Here is a 25,024-nt window from a genome sequence, read left to right as displayed (position 1 = left end):
TCAAGACAGCTGTTTGCAAAAATGCTGTAATAAATCAAAAATATAAAATTTAAAAGTTAGGAAAAAATTTTTAGATTTTTAAATTGTTGAGAAAAAATCCTTCATCTACTGCTTTTAACATTTCAAGTTCCATTTTCACATCAATCGCCTTTCGTTTCCTAGAAGACATGTTCAGAAGTAGTGTTTTTTAAACTATAAAAACAAATGGACCCAACACATGTAAAAATAAGTTATACTCGTAGTATAGCCACGTTTCTCAAACAATAAACAAGGAAACGACCAGAGATGTGCATGTAGCAATACTGTACGATGTAGAACTTCGCATCGGTTAAACACGTCGTGCAAGCATAGAACAAAGAGTAATGTCAGCAACACCACAATGCAGTGCTTTAGTCGCTACACCAGTTTTGTGCATTAATTTCAACACTAGTCTATTGCAGTCATCTATGGCGCGTATCAAAATAAATAAGATGGCAGTGTGTGGGTGAATGGCGACGATTTTATCTGTTTGTCGTTTACCGTGCCAGGCAGAAAAGTGTTTGTTCAAATGAATATTTACAGAATATTTTAAAAATTTGAGCTGAAAAATTCGTACTAGTGAAATTTTTTTACGTTAGGTTACATGGACGTCTGACAGGACCAAAGGCATAGTTCGTAGTAATGAATTGTTCGCTCTAATGAAGTTCTTTAAAATTGTGTTTTACTGTAACTTCTAAAAGGAAAAACTTTACATTATTTGATAATCTAACCTGAAATAAGACAAAAATTAATAACAAATTATTATAACTGGATCAAATGGGGAAGGCTGTAATCAGGGTTGTTATATCGTTTAGTAAAAGCAGGTTCATTCACTGCAGACTCTTTTACCACTACTTTTGATACTTCAGGTACAGTTTCTTTTTGAAAGTCCTGCTCTGACATCATTACTTTGTTTAATTGTCATGAATACTCCAAAATTATATGATATATCCTATCCATATTTTGGTGGAACATGCTGCTGTCCTTTCGTATGACTAATAAGAACTTGTATACCAATGTTGCTAAGAAGCATAGTATTTTTTACAAAATTTACAGAAGATAGAAATCCTATCTGTAGCACATGGTGTCACCCATGATAATTCAGAATCAGTCAACAATTGTGAGTTGAAAGATATTTTTCATACTTTGAACAAGATATGGTGTGAGATATGGTGTTACAAATAAATAAATAAATACATACACCTGCAAACCAAAGCACAAACTATGAGACAAAACACTACGGTAACATATTATTCCTGGGCTACACACACAGTTAATGATGGAAAAAACTATCTCTTCCTGGTAAAACAAAATTGACCTACACTAAGGCAGTGCTCCAAATGGCATATTTTGCAAACAAGATGGTGATGTGACCTTTTTAGCGACAAAAGCCATGATGTATTTTATTGATCTACAATTTGTTTATAAGCTTTTTCGAAGCAGGCAAAATGCAAATCACTAAAGGTAAAAATCGGTGCATCTTTATTTATAAACATCAGGTAGACAATGGTATCATATTTTATTTATAGGTATATATTTTCTGCATTTATTAATTAAACCATTTATCTCACGCATTAATACAAACATTTACATACCTGGTTCTCACATTTGTTGTTGCCATATTAATTTACTTGTATTGCACAATGAAAACAAGGCACTGCTGTGGAACATCTGGAGACAAATGACAGTCTCATCGTTCCAAATGAAAATCAACAAAATGCAAACGGTAAATTGCTAAATGATGAAATGGATTTTGAGTGGAACATGGCCTAAGCAAACAATAATCTGAACAAATAAGTTTTGATTTTCATTAGTCTATTAGACAGGTTTACCAGGAGGAAATTTTACTTTGATTTTAGTCTACATTTATTGACAACAGTTCTAAGCTAAGTGTTTATTTAATCTCGTTAACCCCAACATCAAATACTATGTTAATCTTCACAATACATAAATTATAAAATACAAAATTATTTAAAGTTCTAGATGATTGCAGAATCTATGTATGATGAAAGTAAAAATACAAACAGTAGTTTTTAACTTACCAAAACTACAAAATAATAAATAATTCAAGCGTGCAGTGGAGTTATAAGAATTATTCTCTCTAATGCCCACATTGATTAGTCGAAATAGCCAAAGTATTGGTCACAATGTACATCACAGCTTCATGCTATTCCAAGATCAGACCCTAATGTTTGCGACGTGACAGAATTTAAAATTACAGGAGAAACAAAAACATTTTCTTAAACAACTTGAAAAATTTATTTTAACAACATGTGGGAAAGTGTATTGGTTCATAGTATATATACTAAATTCCAGATATCTTTTTGATTTCCACTTTCCCATTACTTTTCCAGGGTAATTGGAATTTCCCGACTTCTCTTGGTTTTCCCTGAATTAGCAACACGGATTCTAATCATAATTTTCCTTGTAAGTCCTAATATTTTAGAGTTTACAAAACTGAAGGGAAAAAAGTTTTGCATTTTTTTAAATATATCTGGCACTGCTTAGTTGGTTTCAGTTAACTTCAGAGATGAAAAAAATGTGACATGTTCACACATATCTTAGCACATGAACAGGTAAGAAAAAGGTGTACAGAAGTGAGATTCACAAAACATTTTCATAAGCAGTTAAATTTTTCGGACAAATATAAACTGGGATTATAACACTAAAGAACTAAGTAGTAAAACTTGTCCAGATGAGACCTTAACTTTCCTGACAAGAGTGCCCATATCAGCAAATACAAGATGTCCTCAAGCAACACAATATCAAACTAAAACAGCATCACAGCAAGTGTACTTAAACTCAATATTGTTCAATTTTACCATTGCAAATAATATACACTTTTATCAAGTGATGAAAAATACAAAGCTAAGATAAGGAACTAATTCTCTACTTTCACCAAACCATAAGCTTAAAATTTAATACACCACCTTAAATTTAAAAAAATAACAACCAAGGGTATATAAACCACCAAATTTTGTAAACGCAAGATAAAAAATACAAAATGTGCTAGTAAATACCACTAATTCCTCACTTAGCACATCTTCAAATTGCATGAATTCATTTAGCTCTATGTTAATTTTACTGCACTAGTCTTGAATAGCACGTCTGTAAATTTCCATTAGCACAAAATCGCTACTGGCAAAAAAAAAAAACCAGGCATGACGCCACAGTCTGATTTAATTCAGTAAAAAAACATATGTACCGTTGCATACAGTTAACTATGCGAAGGAGGAAGAGATGCACGTGCAGGTATTTCTACGCTATCGACTGATGTACAAACATCAGCTATAGCAAGTTCAGTTACAGTTATTGAGTGTACAGAACTAAATGTTTATACTTCTGCGCGTAAGCTGCTGGGCCGTACAGTTATTGCCCGGCTACAGACCGGGCCGTGATGAACTTCAGTCTAGCTAGTGGCAGGGAACTCGCACAACACAAAGCAACGTCTGTCCATTAATCTGCCGGTAACTGTACATGCGCAAGCACCTGTAGTTGGAATCATTTTTGAATCATGGCTTCCAAGTGAGAGCTTGATGCATCATGTTCAAGTATTTGGAACAAAATCAGAAATGCAGAATGTTACGAAGGCCACACTTACGTTAGTCGCACTTTAGTTTTAAGCAAGTCACCTGTGCACACAATTGAACAAAACAAGGACTCTGTCAAATGTTTATATAAGTCTGATGCTGTTGGTTGTACTAGCAGGAACATATTTGACAGACATGAACAGATGATTCACATTGAAAATGTTAAATGAATGTTGCAATGGTCCAATGAAAAAAAAATCACGGGTTTTGACAGGATTGGTATAAACCAAGCAATGATATGCGAAAAAGCACTATAACATTTCAAAAATTAAAATGTAAAGTGGAAAGGTACGTGATGTGAGTTGAAGGTCACCCTGGGTGGGCAAGCAAAACAGCTGACTGACGATAAATACATAACCACCTATCTTCCATTACGCGGTGTTGTATTTTGTCATACAAAGTATTCTATTGTAGGCTTATAAAGATAAATTGTGTGACATATTTATGATGTAAATTCTGTGACACAATTATGATTAAGTGCTATTCTACGCATTTATATTACATAAAGAAATTTTCCTTACACATTTTGGAACACATTAAGTAAATTAAGCCTTGCTATTTATGGAGAATAATGCTTCAGAATATGCGATTTCAAATAACACAAACGTATTAGTGGTGCTAAGTGAGGGACAGAACAGACGTACTCACACTATGCATAGATATAGGAGTGTGCTGAGTCCTGATGACCGGCCCGGCTGGCTGCGTCACCATGCTCGGCTGGTACGTGGGCTGCCCGCCGACCAGGCCGGACCAGCCGTTGCACACCGGCTGGGCGGTCGACACCTGGGGCGGCGCCGCCGGTCGCACCTGCGTCGCGGTCGGTGCCATCTTGGCCGGAGGAGGCTGCTTGGTCCACATGCCCCCGGTGCCGTTGTTAGAGCTGCCCTTCGTGGCGAGCAACATCTGAGACTCCACCATCTTGCTGGGCCAGTAGTCCTCGAACAACGTGTTCGTAGGGAAGTAGCCCCGGATGTCGTTCAAGCTTATCACAGAACACGTCTCGTGCGCAAACAGTTCACTACGGATGCCTTGAACCTTACAGCAAAACTTCAGGTAAGACAGGTCCCACCCTTCCAGCTTTTCCGCCTTCAGTTTTAAACTATCCGTTTCACCTTCGAAATAGAAAAGTGGAACGTATTTTAAACCTTCTCTCACCGTGTACGGCACGACCGACTCGCCGTTTATTCGGATGAAGCCGCACTTGTCTTTGGGATTGCTCGAACTAAGTACAAGTTTGTTGTAACACACGTCCAGGAAGTGATAAAACTCCCTTGCGTCTTGAAGTCTCACTACTAGATCGTGCGTGGTGAATGCCTCGCGACCAAAGTGTCCATCACAATGTTTTTGGTTGATTTCGTTGAATAACTTGGCTTCAGAATCTGTTATGTAGTAACTCGGTATGCAAGTACATTCGTACACTTCCGCATTTAAATAACACAGGTACCTATTAAGTAGTTTATTTTCAACCATTCGCACAGCACAATACTTTTCACCAGCCCGTAAGATGTAAGGTATGTGGCATTTGCCAAGCGTTACCCAACCAAACCTCCCCCACAAAGACTCTTCGTCAAGCAACGGCTTCTTGACTGCATCTGTAGCATTCTTTTCCTAGCAACACAGAAACAGAAACAATAAATCCAAAAACTCCAAACAAAACACATAAAATTAAGTTTTTATTGAAAAGTATTGTTATATTCAACCATGTTTTCACAGCTGAAAGATATAGATCATAAGAAACATTATTCATCAATTTGTTGCTTAGCTTAAGCAATTTCAGATATTTCCTAAACAAAAATTTATTTACTTTAATAAAGAAGTAAAAAATTGTTTTTGTCTTTTTTTCTTGTAATGAATCACCTGTCTGGTGTTAACAATGTTTGTAAACATGCTGTATTTGATTTATAAAATATCAATAGTATAAAAAAAAAGGTCAATTTTCAAAATTAAATTGAACAAACAAATTAACTGAAAAAAGTCTACTTTTGTGTCATTAACAATAATATCAAGAACAATCCTAAGAAGTTCTGGCATTATGTGAAAATAATGAAGAACAACATTCATTAGAAGTGAAAGGTATTGTTTCAAGTGATCCAAACATATTATCAAATGCTTTTGCTAAGTACTTCTCAAGTGTTTATGTGTCAACAACATGCACTTATCATGCTCCTTCTACTTCATTTTGTGACACTATTGCTGTTCCTACCATCTCAGAAAGCTTAGTCCTTTAGGGCAGTAAAGCCTTAAAAATTTCCGTGTCTACTGGTCCTGATGGTATACCAAAATTTATAACAAAAGGGTGTTCTCACCTATTAGTACCTACTCTAACACATGAGTTTACTCAAGTCTTTCCAAATGAATGGAAAATTGCAAAAGTTATTCCAATTCATAAAAGTGGTTCTAAATTAAATGTCTCCCAACTACAGACATATCGCTCTTCTAAATGGTTCTTTCAAATATTTTCAAGAAAACACAACTACAAAATTAATTACATTCTTCAATCCTATTTATAACAAAGTCACACACAGGGGTCAGGTTGATTACTGTTATTTTGATTTAGCCAACTCCATTAATATTAAGCAAATTATCTAATTTTGGTTTCTGTGATAATTTTGCTAATTGGTTTTCCAGTTACCTCAAAAACAGAAGATTTTTTTATCTCTATTAATAACAGTAACTCCACACATTTTGAAGCTAGTTCCGTCGATCACCTACAGGGTGGTACATTATCATCTTTACTGTTTAATATATTAATTGAAGACATTACTCAAGTTAAGGGTGGTACATTATCATCTTTACTGTTTAATATATTCATTGAAGACATTGCTCAAGTTATTTCGCATTCTCCCGGTGTATTGTTTGCAGATGACTTAAAAATTTGTAGAAAAATCACCACTTTAAATGAATGTCTATTATTTCAATCTGACAGTATAGCAATTAATTTTTTTTGCAAGTCAAATCTATTTGGTCTTAACAGTGACAAAACTAAAATAATATCCTTTACCAGGAAATAACTTCCAATAAAATATGATAAATTAGAAAATACCTTAATTCCAAAAACTACAACATTAAAAAATTTTGGAATTCTTATAGATTTAAAATTATTTTATAATGTAGATTATTTAACTTCTAGTTCCAGAAGAACACTTGTCCTTATTCACACACCACTAATTAAGCTACAATTCTGATTCCATTTTATCTTTTTTCTTAGTACTTAGGTCAAAACTTGAATATATTTCAGTAATATGGAACATTATTAATTCTTCTGACAATGATAAAATTGAACATATTCAAAATAAATGTATCAATCTTATTGCTCAAAAAAATTCCTTCCTCCTAATTTAACTTTCCTCATTGACGGGCGAGCCTATCTTGATTTTCTCATTATCACAAACTGTTGTTATAAAGGTCATTGTAAATATGTATTGAATAACACTTGTACTAAGAGTTCCTCAATTTTTTTTAGTCATAAAACACCTACTTTATGTACACTTTATAGGAAAAATATTATGTTTACACTAATCAATAACTATAATAGATTATATCAACTTAGAAATACAACTACTAATTAGCTAGTACAGTGGAACCTGGATAATTCGAACTTCTTTAATTCAAAATCTTCTTTAATTCGAATTTTCCTCTTGGTCCCTAGCATTTTGTATCTAAACAATGCTAAAAATCGTGGATAATTCGAATTTTATTTTGGATAATTTGAATTTTTGGTGCGTCTAATTTAGTGAATAAATTATAAACTACGGCTCAAAAAATTGTAAATTTATCAGGAAATACGTTTTACAAACAATACTCGGCAGAAGTTAAGCGTTTGACCAAATGCACGGTAGCTTGTAGTGTGATGACTCACCCTTCCCCTCCCGCACACTTGTGCCGAGTGCCGACCGCCTGCGCGTAGCAACAACACGCAGCAGTAGTGTCTCCAAGGTCACCCCTCCCCACACTCACCCCTCTCCACTCCGTACTGTACAACTGTGCATCGTTCTGTGTATCGTCTGTTTTGTAACATACAGTGTACTGTAGCTTATTTAAAATTGTCTTTTGATGTGTGATTACGTGTAGTTTTTACGTACAGTGTCGTTTAGTGAGTGAACTGTGAGAGTAGCAACCATGGCGTCGACCTCGTCTACAAAATCCCGTGCTTATAAAACTTTGACTCTAGCTGAAAAAGTAGCGGCGATTAGGGAAGTGGACAAAGGCGTGAAAAAGAAATTGGAAATCGCGAAGGACTTTGGGATTCCACCCAACACTCTATCCACTTTCTTGAAGAATAGAGATAAAATTCTCAGCAGTGCAGAGGAATTTGATAAAGACCGAAAACGACTACGAGAACCAGATAACCCAGACGTCGACAATTGTGTTCTTAAGTGGTTCAAGCAAGCCAGAGACAAAAAAATTCCGTTGAGTGGTCCCCTAATAAGGGTAAAGGCCGAGCAATTCGCTAAAGAATTGGGCAAACAAAATTTCAAAGCTAGCACTGGATGGCTGGATGGTTTCAAAGAACGTAATAAAATTACGTTCAAAGCAGTCTGTGGCGAAAGTGGGGCAGTGAACCAGCAAGAAGCCGGCCAGTGGAAGCGAGATTTAGAAGAGATGATCCAAGATAGAGACCCAAACAATATTTTCAATGTTGATGAGACTGGCCTTTTTTTTAAATGCACACCGGACAAAACATTGGCATTTAAAAGCGAAAAATGTCATGGTGGAAAACTAAGCAAAGAAAGAGTGACGCTTTTAGTCGGAGCAAACATGGACGGCTCAGAAAAGCTGCCCTTGTTGATTGGAAAATCGGCTAATCCCCGTTGTTTTAAGAATGTCAAGTCGAAACCGGTGGATTACGTTAACAGCTCAAACGCTTGGATGACAGGCGACCTGTTTTCAAAGTGGCTAATAAAGTTGGACAAGAAGTTTATTAAAGAAAAGCGTCAGGTGGTCCTCTTCATCGACAACTGTACTGCGCATAACACCATACCAGTGTTGAAATGTGTTAAAGTGGTTTTTTTCCCAGCCAATATGACATCTGTTGTCCAGCCAATGGACCAAGGGATAATAAAAAATTTGAAACATTTCTACAGAACCTTGCTGGTAGAAAACATACTGTCCGGAGATGGAAACGCCCTGAAAATAAAGCTCGATATTCTGCAAGCTTCCAGAATGTGTAAGCAAGCGTGGGACAGAGTGAAGCCAGAAACAATCAAAAACTGTTTTAAAAAGGCAGGTTTTGTTAAAACCGAGGACGAAACTGTGGAAGCCACTGAAGCGGAAGCCATTCCAGCAGCAGTCGACGGCTGGGAGAATGTGGGAGCCGACCCGACCATCTCGTACGAAGACTTTCTCAATGTCGATGAAGATGTTGCGGTGTGCGGTGACGTCACTGACACCGAAATCATCGCAGAGGTGCTCGGCAGTGAGAAGCAAGATGATGACGGGGAAGGTTCGGAAGAAGAGATCGCTGGAGTAGAAGAAGAACCGGTGCCGAGTGCAGCTGACGCCATGAATCACATAAAAGAACTTAGACTTTTTTTGAGAGCCGAATTAATGTAAGTGATTCATACTTCATCTCTTTGAATAAGTTAGAATCTTTTGTAATGGCCGAGAGCCTTAATTCGAGAAAACAGGCCAAAATATCATCTTTTTTTCAAAAACAATAGGTTGTTTTTATGTTTCAGTTCAATAGTTTTAAGGTCATTTTAATATGTATGCATCATTTAGGCATTAATCGATGTATTTATTCAAAAAATGTCAACCAATAAAGAGTTTTAATAGAAAATATGATTTTTTATTGTTTTGGCCCTATTTATATTACGAACTTCCTTAATTCGAATTTTTGGATAATTCGAAGTTTTTGACTGGTCCCTTGAGGTTCGAATTATCCAAGTTCTACTGTATACGTAGATACTCCCATAATTAGTGTACTCTCAGTTGGTATCATTTACTCTCCATGTGTTATAAAATCTAAAAATATATTTTATTCTCCATCAAATTTTTAAGTTTTTGAATTTATGAATCTTTATAAGTTTAATTTAATGAATATTTATTTGTGCCAGTGCCCATTGTTTATTGTGTCCTTTGTATAATGTACATAAAGGGGTCTCCCTAGTAAACATTTTTAGCACGCTGGGCTACTGGCCACGTGCTGCGGCTAGTGGATGGATGGAGCGAAATATTTGAGCTTCTTGGAGGGAAGGGGAAGAAGCAAGGGGAGAGTTGGAGGCGAAGGCTCTTTTGTCATTGTTTCTGTTCAAGTCCAGTTGCTGCGTGATCTGCGAACAAGGTCACGGCAAGGCGGGGGACTGCCTACCGCTACATACACCAACAGGATCAAATTCTCGTATCACCTTGCTTGCTTGTTGAGTGTTTATTAATTTGAAAAATGATATATTGATGAATTGCAAAACACCTTAATTCATGTTTAAAAGTGTTTTTTTTTAATTCACATAGTACACAATTTAAGAGATTTAAATTCATTACAAAAAATGTAATCAAAAATCAATGAATAGATGGGGTTTCGAAACATCAATGGCTATTTAATAAAGTTTATTAAATCACAAAATTTCTCCAACATTTTTAGTTTCGAAATAAGATTTAAGTTCTGAATGGTTTTTCACGTAAATTTATAAAAACATTCCGAACCACGACGAAAAATCACGTCTTACTAATAGATTGTTTTCTAAAACTGGGAATGATAAGATGAAAATATTAAATATTATTACTTGCATACTTAAAAAAATTAAAATTGCAATAACTAAACCAGAAACAAATTTTTAACGTACTTCCTGAAGAAAAAGTGCAAACCAAACTCACTTCCCAATTCCGTAAAGATCAAAATAATGCCGGCAAGAAAATGTGTGCACCAATAACACATTGTCAACTTTGTATTCTAGGTCTCAGATCGTGTTCATTTACACAATATACTTTACAGACACTGCATATTACTATTTTCTGGCACTTTTTACATGTTTACCATTTGATTTTTCAGAATAAGTATTTTTTTAAAAGACTTTAATGATGCACAATATGATAAATAGTTTAACATAAACAAACTGGGATCCCGTTATGAGATTTTATTGAGACATGTTATGTGCTGTATTGATTTTTTAGGTGTTGCAACAACGGACTATAGAAGGAGTCAGACTTCAGGCTTATTCAGTCACATTTGAGTCCACCAGAGTTCACATATGATCGAAGGAGTTCGGGTGGTATGGAAGAACTCCGTGTGCACTAACTGTTGTGCGAAAGGTGTCAGTAAATGAATAGCTGGAAATAATTTTAAGCGTAAGTACATTATTTGGTGAAGTTTTTAGGCTGTCAAAGAAGATACAAAAGACGGCTGCATTGATGTTTCATGACAACTACTTTTTTGTCTGAAAAAAAATATATATCTCCAGCAACACCCTTAAAATATACCACTGCTATTGCTGGATTTTCTATATAAATTATCAATTTTTTTTTTCGTCACTGTCACTAGCTGGTCTTGTATCATACAAAAAATGGTATGTTTTATGAATTTATTACGGCATTCAGCTCAGTGTTCAAAAGTCATACATTGGACCAAAAAAATAAAACTAGATGTGCAAAATGAAACCGTTTCATGGCTAAGAATGATGGAAATACAAGTCCAAAAAGACAAACCAGGTATTTTGCAGTTTAAGTACATGCATGACAAGGAAGTGCCCTACTATGAACTAAACATTCAAAAAAAAAAAAAAAAAACTAAATGGAGCAAGCACCCACTTAGATATGCCCCGCAAATCTTCCATGACTTCTACCTAAACCTAATGCCAATTGAGAACGTGGAAGAAGAGGACAGCGATGGAATAGTCCTGGAGGATTTCATTTTCGAGGCATATGAATATTAAGATGATAGGAGATAGAAAACATTAAATAATTAGTACAATACATTAAATAATAGTACAATAGGATAGTATATTATGAGGCTGTGTAATAGAACTGTTCAATATAAGACTGTGCATAAAGAGTCTATGTTTTGTTTCTTTATTTAATAAAAATATTTATTAAAACTATTTATGTCTAATTTGTTTCAATTATCCACATACATTTTTGATTAGAATGGTATTTGTTTTTATTACATTGCATCCAGTATAATTATCCAGCCAAAGTAAACTAAGGTGCTACTTTAAACGGCTCATATCCAAACAAAGTGAACTAAGTAATGGTACACCACTTTAATAAATTTTAAAAAATTACAATTGTTATTATTTTAATCATACTTCTTTGTATTTGAATAGTATTAGAGACAAAATAAAATATATTATGATTAAAAAGTGTTATAAGTAAACATAACCCAATTTTACAACAATCAAACTTTAAATTCAATTTTCTCAAAATATGGAGTTAGGCGCTTGGGTCACTTTGGTGTTACACCGACCATATCTCCCTTAATTTTTCTTCAAAATTAATGATTCAAACATAATTTAAAAGCTTATGTTCCCTGCTGACAAAATATATCCAAATACACTAGAACCTCGATAATCCGAGCTGGATGGGACCGGGGCCAACTCGGATTATCAGAACCTCGGATTATTGGAAATACGAATAAAAACACGCAAAATCAATTTCTAATACATATGTCGATGTTTTAATAAAAAGGAAATACAAACATATTGAAAGGCAGAATATAAATATATACATAATTATTATTTTTTAAATAATCTATTATTGTTTTTTGTTTTTTTAATGCTCCTCGCTTCTCAGCTGCTCGTGTGCTCCACTTTTTAAAAAACATTACGTCATTTGGCGTGACGTCATCTTGCTGCTCCACGTATTCGAGTGCCTTTTCTAAGCGTAGAAACCCATCTGCATGGCTAATTTTTTTGTTGCTTTCTTCTTCCTCTTGTTCGTCTTTTTCGGTGTCCTCATCCCGGTTGTTGACCATTTCAATAATATTCTCATCCGTCAATACTTCAATTTCATCACTGTCTAACCACTTCTTAACCTCTTCAGCACTGGATTCCATTTCGCAGCCAGGGATTGCCACCATTAAATTCAATAGAGTCATATTATCACAGTCATCTTCAACTGTTTCTTCTTCTTCAATTTGTGAAACTCTCGGTTTTATAAGTTTTGACCAGGATTTCTGTATAGTTTCCTGTTTAATTTCTGACCACGCATCAACTAACCAATAGATAACGTCTTTTATATTAACTGTTTTTAGCATATCTACTAATGAAATTTCTTCTTCTTGCAAAATATATGTCAGAAGCATGCGTCTGTACTTTTTCTTTATTGTCGCAATGACGCCTTGGTCCATAGGTTGAATGAGGCTAGTCACATTTGGGGGCAGGAAAACAGTTTTAATTTCATCACTTGAAAGCTCTTCTACGTTTGGATGGAATGGAGCGTTGTCAATAACCAACAGTGCCTTTCTCGGTAATTGTCCTTCTTTTAAAAAAGTTTCTACTGAAGGAACAAATTCCTCGAAGAACCAATTTTTAAAAATTGTCGTATTCATCCACGACTTCTTTTGATTTTTATATGAGACGGGTAGTGCGTTCATATTTACATTTTTAAAAGCTCTAGGTTTTTTTGACTTTCCTATCACCAAGGGACGAAGCTTATGTGTCCCAGAGGCATTGGAACATGGCAGAACAGTAATTCGTTCCTTGCTCTTTTTATGCCCAGGAGCGGAAATCTCGTCTTTGGATGCTAGACTCTTGTCAGGTAGCATTTTAAAATTTAACCCAGTTTCGTCACAGTTATATAATTGATCATGTGTGTAGTCCCCTTCTTCGATCATGCTTTGAAATTTTTGAACGTAGTTTTCAGCACCAGCAGCATCAGCTGAAAGCTTTTCTCCTGTGATGTGCAATTGCCGCACACCGTATCTTTTTTCCATTTATCCAGCCATCCTTTACTGGCATTAAAATTGCTTTCACCTTCTTTTAATTTATTACGAAAATACTGCGCTTTTTGTTGTAATATAGGCCCAGAAAGAGGGACACCTTTTTGCCGCTGTGCTAAAAACCATGAAAACAAAGCTTCACTTGTTTTTTCGTACTCACTTTTTTTCATACGAGATATGGATGTTGTAGCCTGAGAAAGATTTTTTTGAGTTTGCCATAACTCCAATTTCTCTCTGTTGCGCCTCCAGTCACCCACAGTAACAGCACTCACTCCTAAATCACGCGCAATTGTTTTTAGCGGCTCACCTTTATCAACCCGCATCAGCGCTTCTAATTTATCACTTAATGATATTTCAGTATGTTTTCTTTTACTCATACTGGTTCGTAATAGAACTGGGACGTAACTACATAGATGTGCTCACGGCGAAGAACTTATGGGAACTAAAAATTGCCCTCTGGAGGGAACGCGGGGAAGTGACGAGGGGGCGGAGGATCCAGGCCGACGGAGAAAAGGGGTTTCCCCCAATGTTCTAAAAATAGATTCTTGCGACTTCTGACAGGGGTGGGCCGCTACCTGCTATGTACAGTCACTTACCCAACTCACCCCATCGGGCCTTCCTCCTCAACGTAGCCCTGGCCGTCCCTACATGTATGTATGTTTGCAAAATTCGTATTTTTTTCTTTCTCATAACCCCCGAAACTGACTCTGATTATTGGGAACTCTGATTATCGAGACCCTAGTGTAGTTTAAAATGAATGTTTTCGTTAAAAAGTTTGATTAAAATTTTTTTTTACAAAAAGCTAATTTTCATTAGGAATGCCATCTGTATTAACATGACAGCTGTTAGATTGTTTACATTCTATACACAAGTGTAATCTATCATGCAAATCAATCAAATTAAATCAATGTAAAGTATTATAAATTATAAACTGTAATTTATAAACCAATGTAAATAAATAAACCTAACTAACTTAATTAAATCAACCTAATAAATCAGGTCAGTACTCCTAACTTCAATAACATTGATGCTGAACAAAATATCTGCATAGATTATTTATTTATTTATCACTTGTGACGCCTACAATATGACTGATATTTATTAATTAGGTACTTCTCTTCAAAATAAAATATCTTTCATTAATAAATACTTGCTTTTACTTATTTAAACTATATTATAATACTATTTTATGTTTTATCATGATACTGTGCAAAATATTTGCACGGGTCAGCTTGCAAGGTTATGTTAATATAAACAATTTTTTACAAAATAAATATATTATGACAGTGTTCTGTATTAAGCAACAGATTCAAATATATTTCTATATGCTGTTAACGACTTACGTGACTTGCCCTCACCATTTTCTTAACACGTTTGAATAAATATTTCATATATTTTCAGATCATATACAGTAATTGGTGAGTTTTTTTGATATCATGTAAATACAGTTTTTTTTATTCCTTTTGAGAAGTAATTTTTTGGGTTTGCCACATGTTTTATGATCATAATTTGCATTGCTTCATGCTTTTTAAGTATTTTTGATGATTTGCTTGCTAAAGGTGCATAAGCCACTCAAAAGTTCCTGTTTGATTATTTGTAATGTTAAAGTTTTATGAGTGTTCACATAATTTTCTTTTGTAACTATCTGCTGTGGTTCATTTGTTGAAAGCTGGCTGATGCAATAGTTTACTGGTCACATATGAATTAGAGAGGGAGAGGAGTTTCTTGTAAGTGTGGGAAAGACTCATTGATCTAGTCGAAATGCAGTTTCCATGCGCCAGTATTTACTGATATATTTTCTGTGTACTTTGTGAATAGTTAAAAATTACATCACGTAAGTACCCTTTTTTCTCTTAGAGAACAAAGGATGGCCATGGAATCAAGACAGCATCTGTGCGAGGTACCAATAGGTCAAGTGTCAGGCAGTGGCTCAGAATTAACATGATGTGGTGGAGAGACAATTTTGTGGCTGTGGTCAGGGCTACACTGAACTTAAAACATTTTTGGATATTGAATTAGGCTACATGTGAATTATTGTTTTTTTTTTTATTTCAAGTGATTTTAGAATTAGTTTGTTTAATAAAAACTTTGTTACTACAAAGTGCACAAATTATGGTCCCTTTAAGTTTGTATTAAAGAGGTTTAACTGTAATTTCCTACAAATGAAAAATTTTCATTGCATCTCTTTAAAATAGAATGTTGATAATTAAATTTTTCTGCAATAAGCTAAATTTTTACTTATCTTAAAACACATGTTTTCTGATTCTTCCAAAATTACACAAACTGTATTTTTAAAGAGTGCAACTGATCAAACTTGCAAATAAGTTACGAAATTAAATACACTAATCAAACACGCTAACAGTTTAAATCATGATGTAAAAAATATAATTTCAGACATTTACGAATAGACAGCTTACATTTCAGTTTAACCTCTCTATTGAATAGTAAATATGATTGGCATTAACCATATACAAACATGCTTCCATCGCATACCGCCATGTTGTTTAATCACCGATGGACTCGACATAGTTGAAGGCATCCTGCAGGTGAGGCAACAGCGATCAAAATTCAACCACTCAACTTAAGCAGTTAATTTGATACAACAAAACTACATTTATAATGAATAGCTTGCCGGCATTCTCATGATAAAATGAACATCAATGGTGACCAATTGAAAATGTACACATCAATCTCATCCATTACTAGCTATGTTGGGATCTTGCACTTTCAATTCATTATGCTAGAGATACAATAGCACAATGGCTTAACATGAAGGATGTGATGTGTAAGCAATATATTGCGTTAATGTGAACACACGTTTTCACTCATTACGACAAAGATAAATAAGAAATGTTTTTTAAGTGATAACGTCTTATAAATCGATGAACGCCGGCTGCACGCACGAAAAAGCATGACTCATTGTCACGTTCCGCCTGAGCCGAGTGTGCAAGCGAGAGCGCGGAACAAGAGAGAGAGAGGCATGATTGGCCTACCTAAGCGTTCGGCTTGTGACGCACCTATCTCTCTTCCACTCCATCGGCCAATGCATCCGAGTAGAAGAGAGACAGCGGCAGCACACAACCTACACGTGAACTGTTTTGTCAACTGTTTATAAAGTGAAGTGAAAAGGTAATGTGGTTTCTATTGTTTATTACAACAACAATTGCGACAAAAAAGGTAATTAATTCTTGCATTTTAAAAATTATATTAGCGATATTTGTTCTTTGATTATTAAAAAAAAGTAGCATCGGTCGGAGAGTGCAGTAATAATAGGTTATGTAACAATTTTGACTAAAAAATTATTATCTCATATAAACGATTGTATAAAATGTCAACTGCTTTTATTTAGTATTCAATGAAAAATAAGTGATCTTGCGTAGCTATTAATGTAAGATTAAAAATTAATGTTTAACCTCACACGTCATAACAATGTGTCTAAAATGACAAGTTGAACCGGCCAACCACCGTGCGAGAAAATCTTCTATAATATCAAAGGGATCGTCCATTAATCACGTGAGGCTCGAAAGGGGAGGGGGGGGGGGGGGGTTGTCAGGAAAAATCACGAAATATCACAAGGGGGGAGGGGGGGGGGGTGTAGAGAGATATCACGTGTATTTATTTTTTCGCGCGATTTCTACTAAACCGAAAAGGGCCGCGTGACCTTGACTCGCCTTAGCCAGGCAACAATATCCCCGCCCGCCGCAACATGAACCACCCGGCTCGGCTTGCCAGTCGCCAGTAAGACTTTGATTTTGGCGCCGAATACATGCGTATATCACATATAAGCCTTTCCTTTATTATTTTTATGCCAGTGAGAATAAACATGCAACCTTAATGTGTGTCTGGACATTTTTATCACTGTGCTTAATTTTCCAGAATTAAATTAGATTATACCTATATTTAAAGATAATATTCTGAAATTTTTAAAAATATTTTGTACCAAAAAAAATACACGTGTTTTATTGGGGGGGGGGGGGGGTAAGTCTGAAACCTCACCACAAATCACTAGGGGGGAGGGGGGGTTAAAAATTTGCTAAAAAAAATCACGTGATTAATGGACGACCCCAAACAGGTTAAGGCGGGCTTTTTAAAAGCAGCAATATAAAAAATTTGATTTATTTGTCCAATTTCGTCATTTCAAATTAACAATTTATTGACATTGATTTGATTTCAGTTTACATATTTCTATAACTAATTGTTCGTAATTATGTTCAAAAAAATTATTTAAATTAAATTTGCAAAAACTGTAAATAATATTTGAAAATTAGAAAGTATGCAATTTTTCATCAATGTTTTCTTATAACGTTATTACGTAAAATTATCGTCCGTAAACCGACTTTACAGACAACCCCCTTTTTTTGTCATTATATATGTACCACACATACGAACGCCATCAATTCTTACAGGTTTTGTCAAGCGGCAGGTTTGTGAGAAATATGTTAAGTACACAATACTCAGTTGGAATAATTCACAATGTGTGAACATAATTCGGAGCTTTCACCGATAAATTTAGTAAATTATACCTTGGCGATACACGAATAATAATTATATTACCAATCCTCCATTCAACCACCTTTCAAAAACAAGGTTCTGATGCTCATTACAGTAACGTTGTGCCCACGACGCGATGGGAATAGAAAATATTTCTAATCAACAAGTCTATTGAGGTTGCAGGTGTGTTCAACATGAACGGTTAGAAAAAAAATGAGCACCCAATGCAGCATGTTTATGACGCTATTGTGATTCCAGCATCATTTTTATATCATTGCAATTTTTACACATGTTTTACATCGTCACTGCAGTTTTAAATTTTGTTATTTTTTTGCACTGGATATATTCGACATGTTACATCTGTTGGTCAAAGGTGGAGCAAATACTACTGAACAACTGGATGAAGACCAGGAACATACCTGCTGCTTGCCGACCGTGACAACGGCGCCCCCGCCCGTGCGTGTCAGGTAACTCATTATCCCGGGCTGGCCGGGCTGCACCATGTTGGGCGCCACCTGCGCCGTCTGTCTGGCCGCCGCCGCTGCCGCCACGGCCATCTTGGCGTTGTTTGCTTCCACCAGTTTGGCCGCCATCTCTCGAATTTCCGCTTCATCAGGGGGCTCCTGCTTGACCGCAAGTGTGCCGGGAGAACCTGAAAGTAACGTCGGTAATCTCCTACAGCTGCTCCATGCTTCAACATTTTATAGAGCTCTGCTGACGATCTGCTTTCAGTATCCTTCCACCACGTGCCAAAAATAGCATTGGCCCAGGGTCCAGACACCAGGGAGGCCTGGCTGAGTTATGAGATTACTTTTCATAACTGAGTGTACCTTGATGGTAGGACAAAAATTACAAATCTATTGCTGACAGAATTTATTGGAAACCTTTATACAATCACATTTACAGTAATAGCCGGTAACATTTACAAACTTTAGATTTTTTTTTTTTTTCATGGGTTTTGAAAATTTGGACATGAAGTAATTGACAGAGGTTCCATGGTTTCTCTCGACAGCCTGCTGAGTCTAGTGACCTTTAAGCATGAGCCGAGCCAGGCAAAACCATTAATAATGTTCCTACAAAATAGCGTTGTAAATAAATGAAAATAAACCAATTTTACCTTTTCTCAAAGTGCTGCCAACTTAACTGGATGCATATCAAAGTGTACAAACCTTATTTCATTCCCAGTTTACAAGCATTTTTTTTCAACCATTCATTTCAACATTATTCTGATAATCCTGAATGGACTGTAATGTTTCTGTAAACTAAAGGATTTTACAGTACCTAAAGAGTGTATGTTTTATTTTTTGTTCTTTTTAAATTGTATATTTAAACATGTTTTGGTTTTATATCACATGACCAATTCTAACGAACCATACAGGCATGGAAACCAAAACCAGAAGGTTCCTGATCCTCAAGGATGTGTTCTAACACTTTACTGCTACACCATCTCGCTGTTTTCTTTATTTCATTTTGGGTATTTATAAATTTCTCCAGTCAGTCACCAGGCTAATTATTGAATGACAACAATTAGTTCCAAGAAACAAGCATTCCTAGAACTATTAGTCTACATATTTTTATGAAGTTAGAAATAAAACACTACCATATGTTGTAAATGGAGATATTGTGACTATTTGCTGAAGAAAACTGCTACTTATTACAGGGAGCAAGTACAAGTGAAGAGCTCTAGCTAGTTTTTTTTTTTTAGAACTAATTATGGTAATTTTGAAGGCAAACCTCTTTTCTGTAAAAAGTTATTTAAAAATTCCAATATGTATTTTTTTACTTACTGATTATTTTTCCAAACATTCTCTAAGAGGGATTATAATACTTAAAGTAGTTTACAGTTTTAATGAGAGCCTATATGTTAAAAATATGGTGATATCGTGAGAATGTTAAAAATAAAAATATGGTGATATGAGAATGATCAGTTAAATTAGGTTAGATATATTTTGAATACTGTTATGAACATGAGAGACAAGACCACGATGCACGCCAGGTTCGGAGCACGCTGGCGGACACACACAGCCACTGATATCACACGCTGTCCATTGACGTAAGGCATGCCACGCAAGCCTGGCCAGATTACAAGAGTCCTCGCTACCTATACCCCTCCGCTCCCTGCGCACCATCCCGCCTCGGCTATTGTCCCCTTTAGCGGCCTGGGAATTCCAGGCTTACAGAGGCCACCGCTAGAGTGGCGTGCATAAGCATCGCTGTTCTGGGTTTATCGGGCACCGGGTCGGCCCGGGATGACGCGACATGTCACAGCCGTTCTCGTCCCTTTGACGAGGACGTCACGGGTATATAAGCGATGACATGGGAGTTCCGAGGGTTCTGAGAGTAGTGGACAGTGTCTCCCCTTCTTGGAGTGATACTGGCGATACCCGTGCAATCGAGATGAAGAGTCCAAATGGCCCTTGGTGAGCGAACCGGACCCATCGGGAGGAGAACCTGCAAGTGAAGGCCTGGCAAGCCAGTCGGGTGCGACGAGCAATAGTTCAGGACTGTGCTGCGCAGCGTGGGCGAGTGTGAGAAGGAAATGGACAAAGGCAGACAGAAGAGCGAGACACTGTCGAGCCAAGCTCCAGTGGATAGTGTTAATGTTTCAATAATCAGTGTAAGACTAATTGTTGTGGACAGAAATCTTGAGTGCAGTAATTAAATTTTTTGTGTAAACATTAGTAATAAATAAAACACTAATTAATTGGGCTATCTCCTATGAAACCAGTTTTTTTCCCCACAATTCACTTGTAACAATGGTAACAATGGTTAGTTAATGTTACTTTAAAATTGTTTGAATGGTTGGTTAGAAATTAATAATTTAAAATAGATGTACTTATCACAACCAATCATTGTTATTATTTTACGGCACTATTTTTAAACAGGTAGCCTGACCTAACCATACACACAATTAAACTTAAGTATTATTACTGTGGCTACCTAATCTACTAACCATATACATACCTTCTCCATATTTTGAATGTAGGTAGCCTAACTTAACCAACCATTCTCACAATTATACTTTATTTTTAAATATACCTAAACTAACCACTTGTTAACAACGTTAAATACTGGAAAACTTCTGTAAGTATTACAACACCTTTTAGAAAATAATTTTAAAACATGCAAGAAAGTAAAAACAAGAAATTTGGAATTATTTGTATTTTTCAGAAAAGAGGTTTCAGCAACCAATTACATGTGCTAAATATGTTCCTGTTTAAAGCTTCTTGTTCTAGATCCTCAACTGCATAATTCAACCATGTTCGTGAGCTATCTAACTCTCTCTCCTTCCTTATACTTGCTCTCAACTTGTCAATGTCACTCAGCAAACAATTCCTTCTCATTACAAGTTACTTCCACTTCACTTTCCTTTGTATAATCACTTAAAACATGTTCCTTTGCTATACCTTGACACTCATCAGGATGACCTCTGCATTGGGCTAAGTATTGGTTTGACTTACCTGTGATTTTGTCTTTGGTTTATTCTGACATTTAATGTTCGACTGTTGTTTTTGTAATGGCATCCATTTGTAGGATTGCACAATGAGGATTTGTGATATACGTATATTTTTTTTTGGTGTCAAGAATATTAAGAATAACTTTGATATGAAGGATAATAATTATTTTTATGTAGATGATAATTGTTCAGATCTATTAAGAATTGTTATTAATTACTTTGGTTAAATTTCATGGACAGCCTTAAAATACTTATTTCCTTGAGATACTTAATTATTAATTTGAGGGTTAACTCTAGTTCATAATAATTAATTTTGATATTTGATAATTGTCAGTAATTGTTTTGTTTAAAGCAGTATAGATTATAATTTTACAGGACATCATTTTAAACAAAAGTTTTTAATATGGTATGAATTTCAACTTTGTTTACTAAATTTTGAACATTGTATTTGAATTTTTTGGGTAATTTTATATTCTATTGGATATTGCTAGTGTAATATTTTGAGAATAGTCTGGAAGGAACAGAAGGAAGAGCGGACAGGCGCAACACTCTGGCGCCAGAAAGTTATTTTTCACTTTGTAAAAGTTTTCTGTACATTACAGCTTTATTAGTTTACATTGCAATTTAGGTTAAGGTTGACATACTACTTACAAACTTACTTTAACCACAGTTAATAAATTTTTCTAGGTTTTTATTTCCAATAAATAGGTGTTACGGATGTTACACATATCGTAGTTACGAGCGTATGACTGATTTATCACTTGCCAATAAGATACTATTTGTCATTTGATAAACACAAGCATGATTCTGGAATAATCTACCGAAACCCAGAATTCAGTTAGAGCCTAACTAATTAAAATGATGTACCAGGTTAAGCATATATTTTATAAATGGGGGCTCATAAATCCTTTATGGGACAATCCATATCAAATCAACCAATAAATAAATAAAAATTAATGTCAAGGTTTCAGATTTTAATAAATTTTTTTATGCATGTTGTACTACCTATCACAAGCATGATATAAAATTTAAATTTTTTTGGTATGTTGGTTTTTGAGTTATGAATTTTTGAAATTCCAAAAGTATTGTAAATTATGCAGCACTAGGAAATCTTTAAACTGTTATAGTTAGAGAACCGTTAAACTTAGAATACTGAAATTTGTGGCATTTTGTTTAGTTTTGTATGGCATTTCATAAAATATATAACACAACATGGTTACATAAAGCCGTTATTTCGTCAAAAATTTCAAAAACATTTTTTTTATAAAACTCAAAAATGGAATTTTCAATTGTTTTGAAAAAAATATATATTTTTCATACCTTTATTGACTACCTATATACCAAATTTCAATATGGTATTCCAATGGTATCTTAACAAAATTATTTTTTTGTTTATATCAGGTTGCACATTAATAACTGAAGAAAACATTGAATGACAGTTAGGATGATAAATAATTTACGTGGAATTTTTACAATTTGTTTTGTATTAAATGGTCCCTTTTAATAATTGTTATATTCAACTTAAACTTGAAGTGGGAAATTTTTCATGCGGTGAGGGATTTTTTGATAGTCTGAAGGAAATACTTCCTTGAAGCCTGGCATCACTGCCTGTTCTGCCATATTGTGTTTTGGGAGAGACAAAAGGGTTTATGGAGGTTTACCAAGTGCTTACATAACTCATCTTTTATGAAGCTTTGAAGCTTTAGACTAAGATTTTTGTAGTGATTTTTTTAATGGTGATTGTTTTTTGGGTGAACAATATTGATATTTTTGTTGAGTGAACAATATTGAGAGGTTATGTGTATTTAATACTTGAGTATAGTTAATTGTGCTCATTCATCATAGTAAGAAATGATCATTGGAGTATACCATGGATAAAAAGTGGTCAAAATACTGTTGTAATCCTTTAAAAAAGAATGGACATTGGATTTCCAAAGACTTGAGAAATGTTACTTTATGGATGACTTCCTTAGGTTATGGTATTGAAGATGGTATGAAAATTTGTACTTCCTGCCGCTTACAGTTAGGTAAGGAAAAACATAGTGTCTCTAATGCAACTGAAAGCAATGAATTAGGCATTGTTGAAGATGACACTGAAAAACAAAGTTGTAGTCAAGGTGAAACTGAATCATACATGGACGTTGAAACAGGTCTAAATTATTTAAATGCATCTTTAACCTCTATTGGAGAGTCACCTGTTTCACAAAGTAAATGTAAAAGTCAAAAAAGATACCGCAAAGAAAAGAGTGAAAAAATAAAACGAAAGATTGATGAAACTTTTTTTAAAAATGTGGGAAATGTTAAGGAATGAATTGCGAAGGATCTCAAACAGAAATTATAGATCAGCTGAAAGAAAAATTTACAACTGCAAGTAAAAGTGAAAGATTACAAATTTTAACAATTTTACCCAAAAGTTGGTCTTGTGCCAAAATTGAAAGTGAGTTTGGTGTAAGCAATTACACTGCACGAAAAGCAAAACAACTATTAGAAGTGAAAGGGGTTTTGTCTACACCAGATCCAAAACCTGGGAAAGTCTTGTCACGAGAAACAGCAACACAAGTAAAGGAATTCTATTGCAGTGATGATGTTAGTAGGCAAATGCCTGGTTTGAAAGATTATGTCTCAATGGGAAAAGATGCTAATGGAAAACCTATTCACGTTCAAAAAAGGTTAATATTATCAAACTTGAGAGAAGTGCATTGCCTATTTAAGTCCAAACTCCCCGAGTTAAAAATTGGTTTCTCCAAATTTGCAGAACTGAGACCCAAGAACTGTGTAATAGCTGGTGCTAGTGGCACACATTGTGTGTGTGTTTGCACTGCGCACCAAAACGTAAAATTAAAGATTGTGGGTGGAAACTTGCATAAAATTACACTACCTGGGTTGGAAAATTCACTGAAGACGTATCAAGAATATCTGTCACAAATAATGTGCAACCCACCAAGTCAACTGTGCTTCCTTGATGAATGTGATTACTGTCCAACAATTGATGATTTTAAAGAAGCATTAATGGGTTGTCTCGAGGAAGATATGATTGAGAACATTAGTTATAAAAAATGGGTAACTGTTGATCGTTGTTCTTTTGAAACGTTACGTAAACCAACCGATGAATTTGTTGACGAATTTTGTATCCAGTTAGTACACCTGAAGAAACATGACTTCATTGCAAAACAGCAATCACAATTTTTTGCTGAGAAGAAATCTTCATTGAGAGAAAATGAAGCTGTGATAACATGCGACTTCGCAGAAAACTATTCGTTTGTTCTGCAAGATGAAGCTCAAGGGTTCCATTGGAACAACTCCATGGCTACTGTCCATCCATTTGTGGTGTACTACAAGAATACAGACACTGAAACAGAAAAACAAGTTCTTCTTCATAAAAGTTTTGTATTTATTTCAGATTGTTTAGCCCATAACACAGTCCTTGTTCATGTCTTTCAAAAAAAACTTATTGGCTTCTTGAAAAGTTTTCTGCCCAATTTAACAAAGTTGTACTATTTCTCTGATGGCTCAGCTGCACAATATAAAAACAGAAAGAACTTTTCAAATCTGTGTCACCATGGTGAAGATTTTGATGGACTCAAAGCTGAATGGCAT

At 35.1% G+C, this 25,024-nt stretch overlaps 1 protein-coding gene across 3 annotated transcripts in view; it reads right to left on the bottom strand.

Annotated features, from left to right (window-relative positions):
- The window catches only part of LOC134535320 (uncharacterized), a 93,892-nt gene that overhangs the window by 43,948 nt on the left and 24,920 nt on the right, over nucleotides 1-25,024 (bottom strand). For all 3 annotated transcript variants that reach the window (XR_010075609.1, XM_063374390.1, XM_063374398.1), the window contains exons 2-3: nucleotides 18,390-18,622; nucleotides 4,257-5,216 (exon numbers count right to left, since the gene is read on the bottom strand). Coding sequence is in view for 2 of the 3 variants with exons in the window: in XM_063374390.1 (XP_063230460.1) it covers nucleotides 4,257-5,216; nucleotides 18,390-18,622 (1,193 nt within the window). In the remaining variant the exon portion in view is untranslated. The remainder of the gene's footprint in view (nucleotides 1-4,256; nucleotides 5,217-18,389; nucleotides 18,623-25,024) is intronic.

Source organism: Bacillus rossius, chromosome 1 (genome assembly GCF_032445375.1).
Source record: "Bacillus rossius redtenbacheri isolate Brsri chromosome 1, Brsri_v3, whole genome shotgun sequence".
NCBI classification, from domain to species: domain Eukaryota; kingdom Metazoa; phylum Arthropoda; class Insecta; order Phasmatodea; family Bacillidae; genus Bacillus; species Bacillus rossius.
Note: the sequence above shows the minus strand (reverse complement) of the source record. Positions and strands in the feature narration are given on the sequence as shown.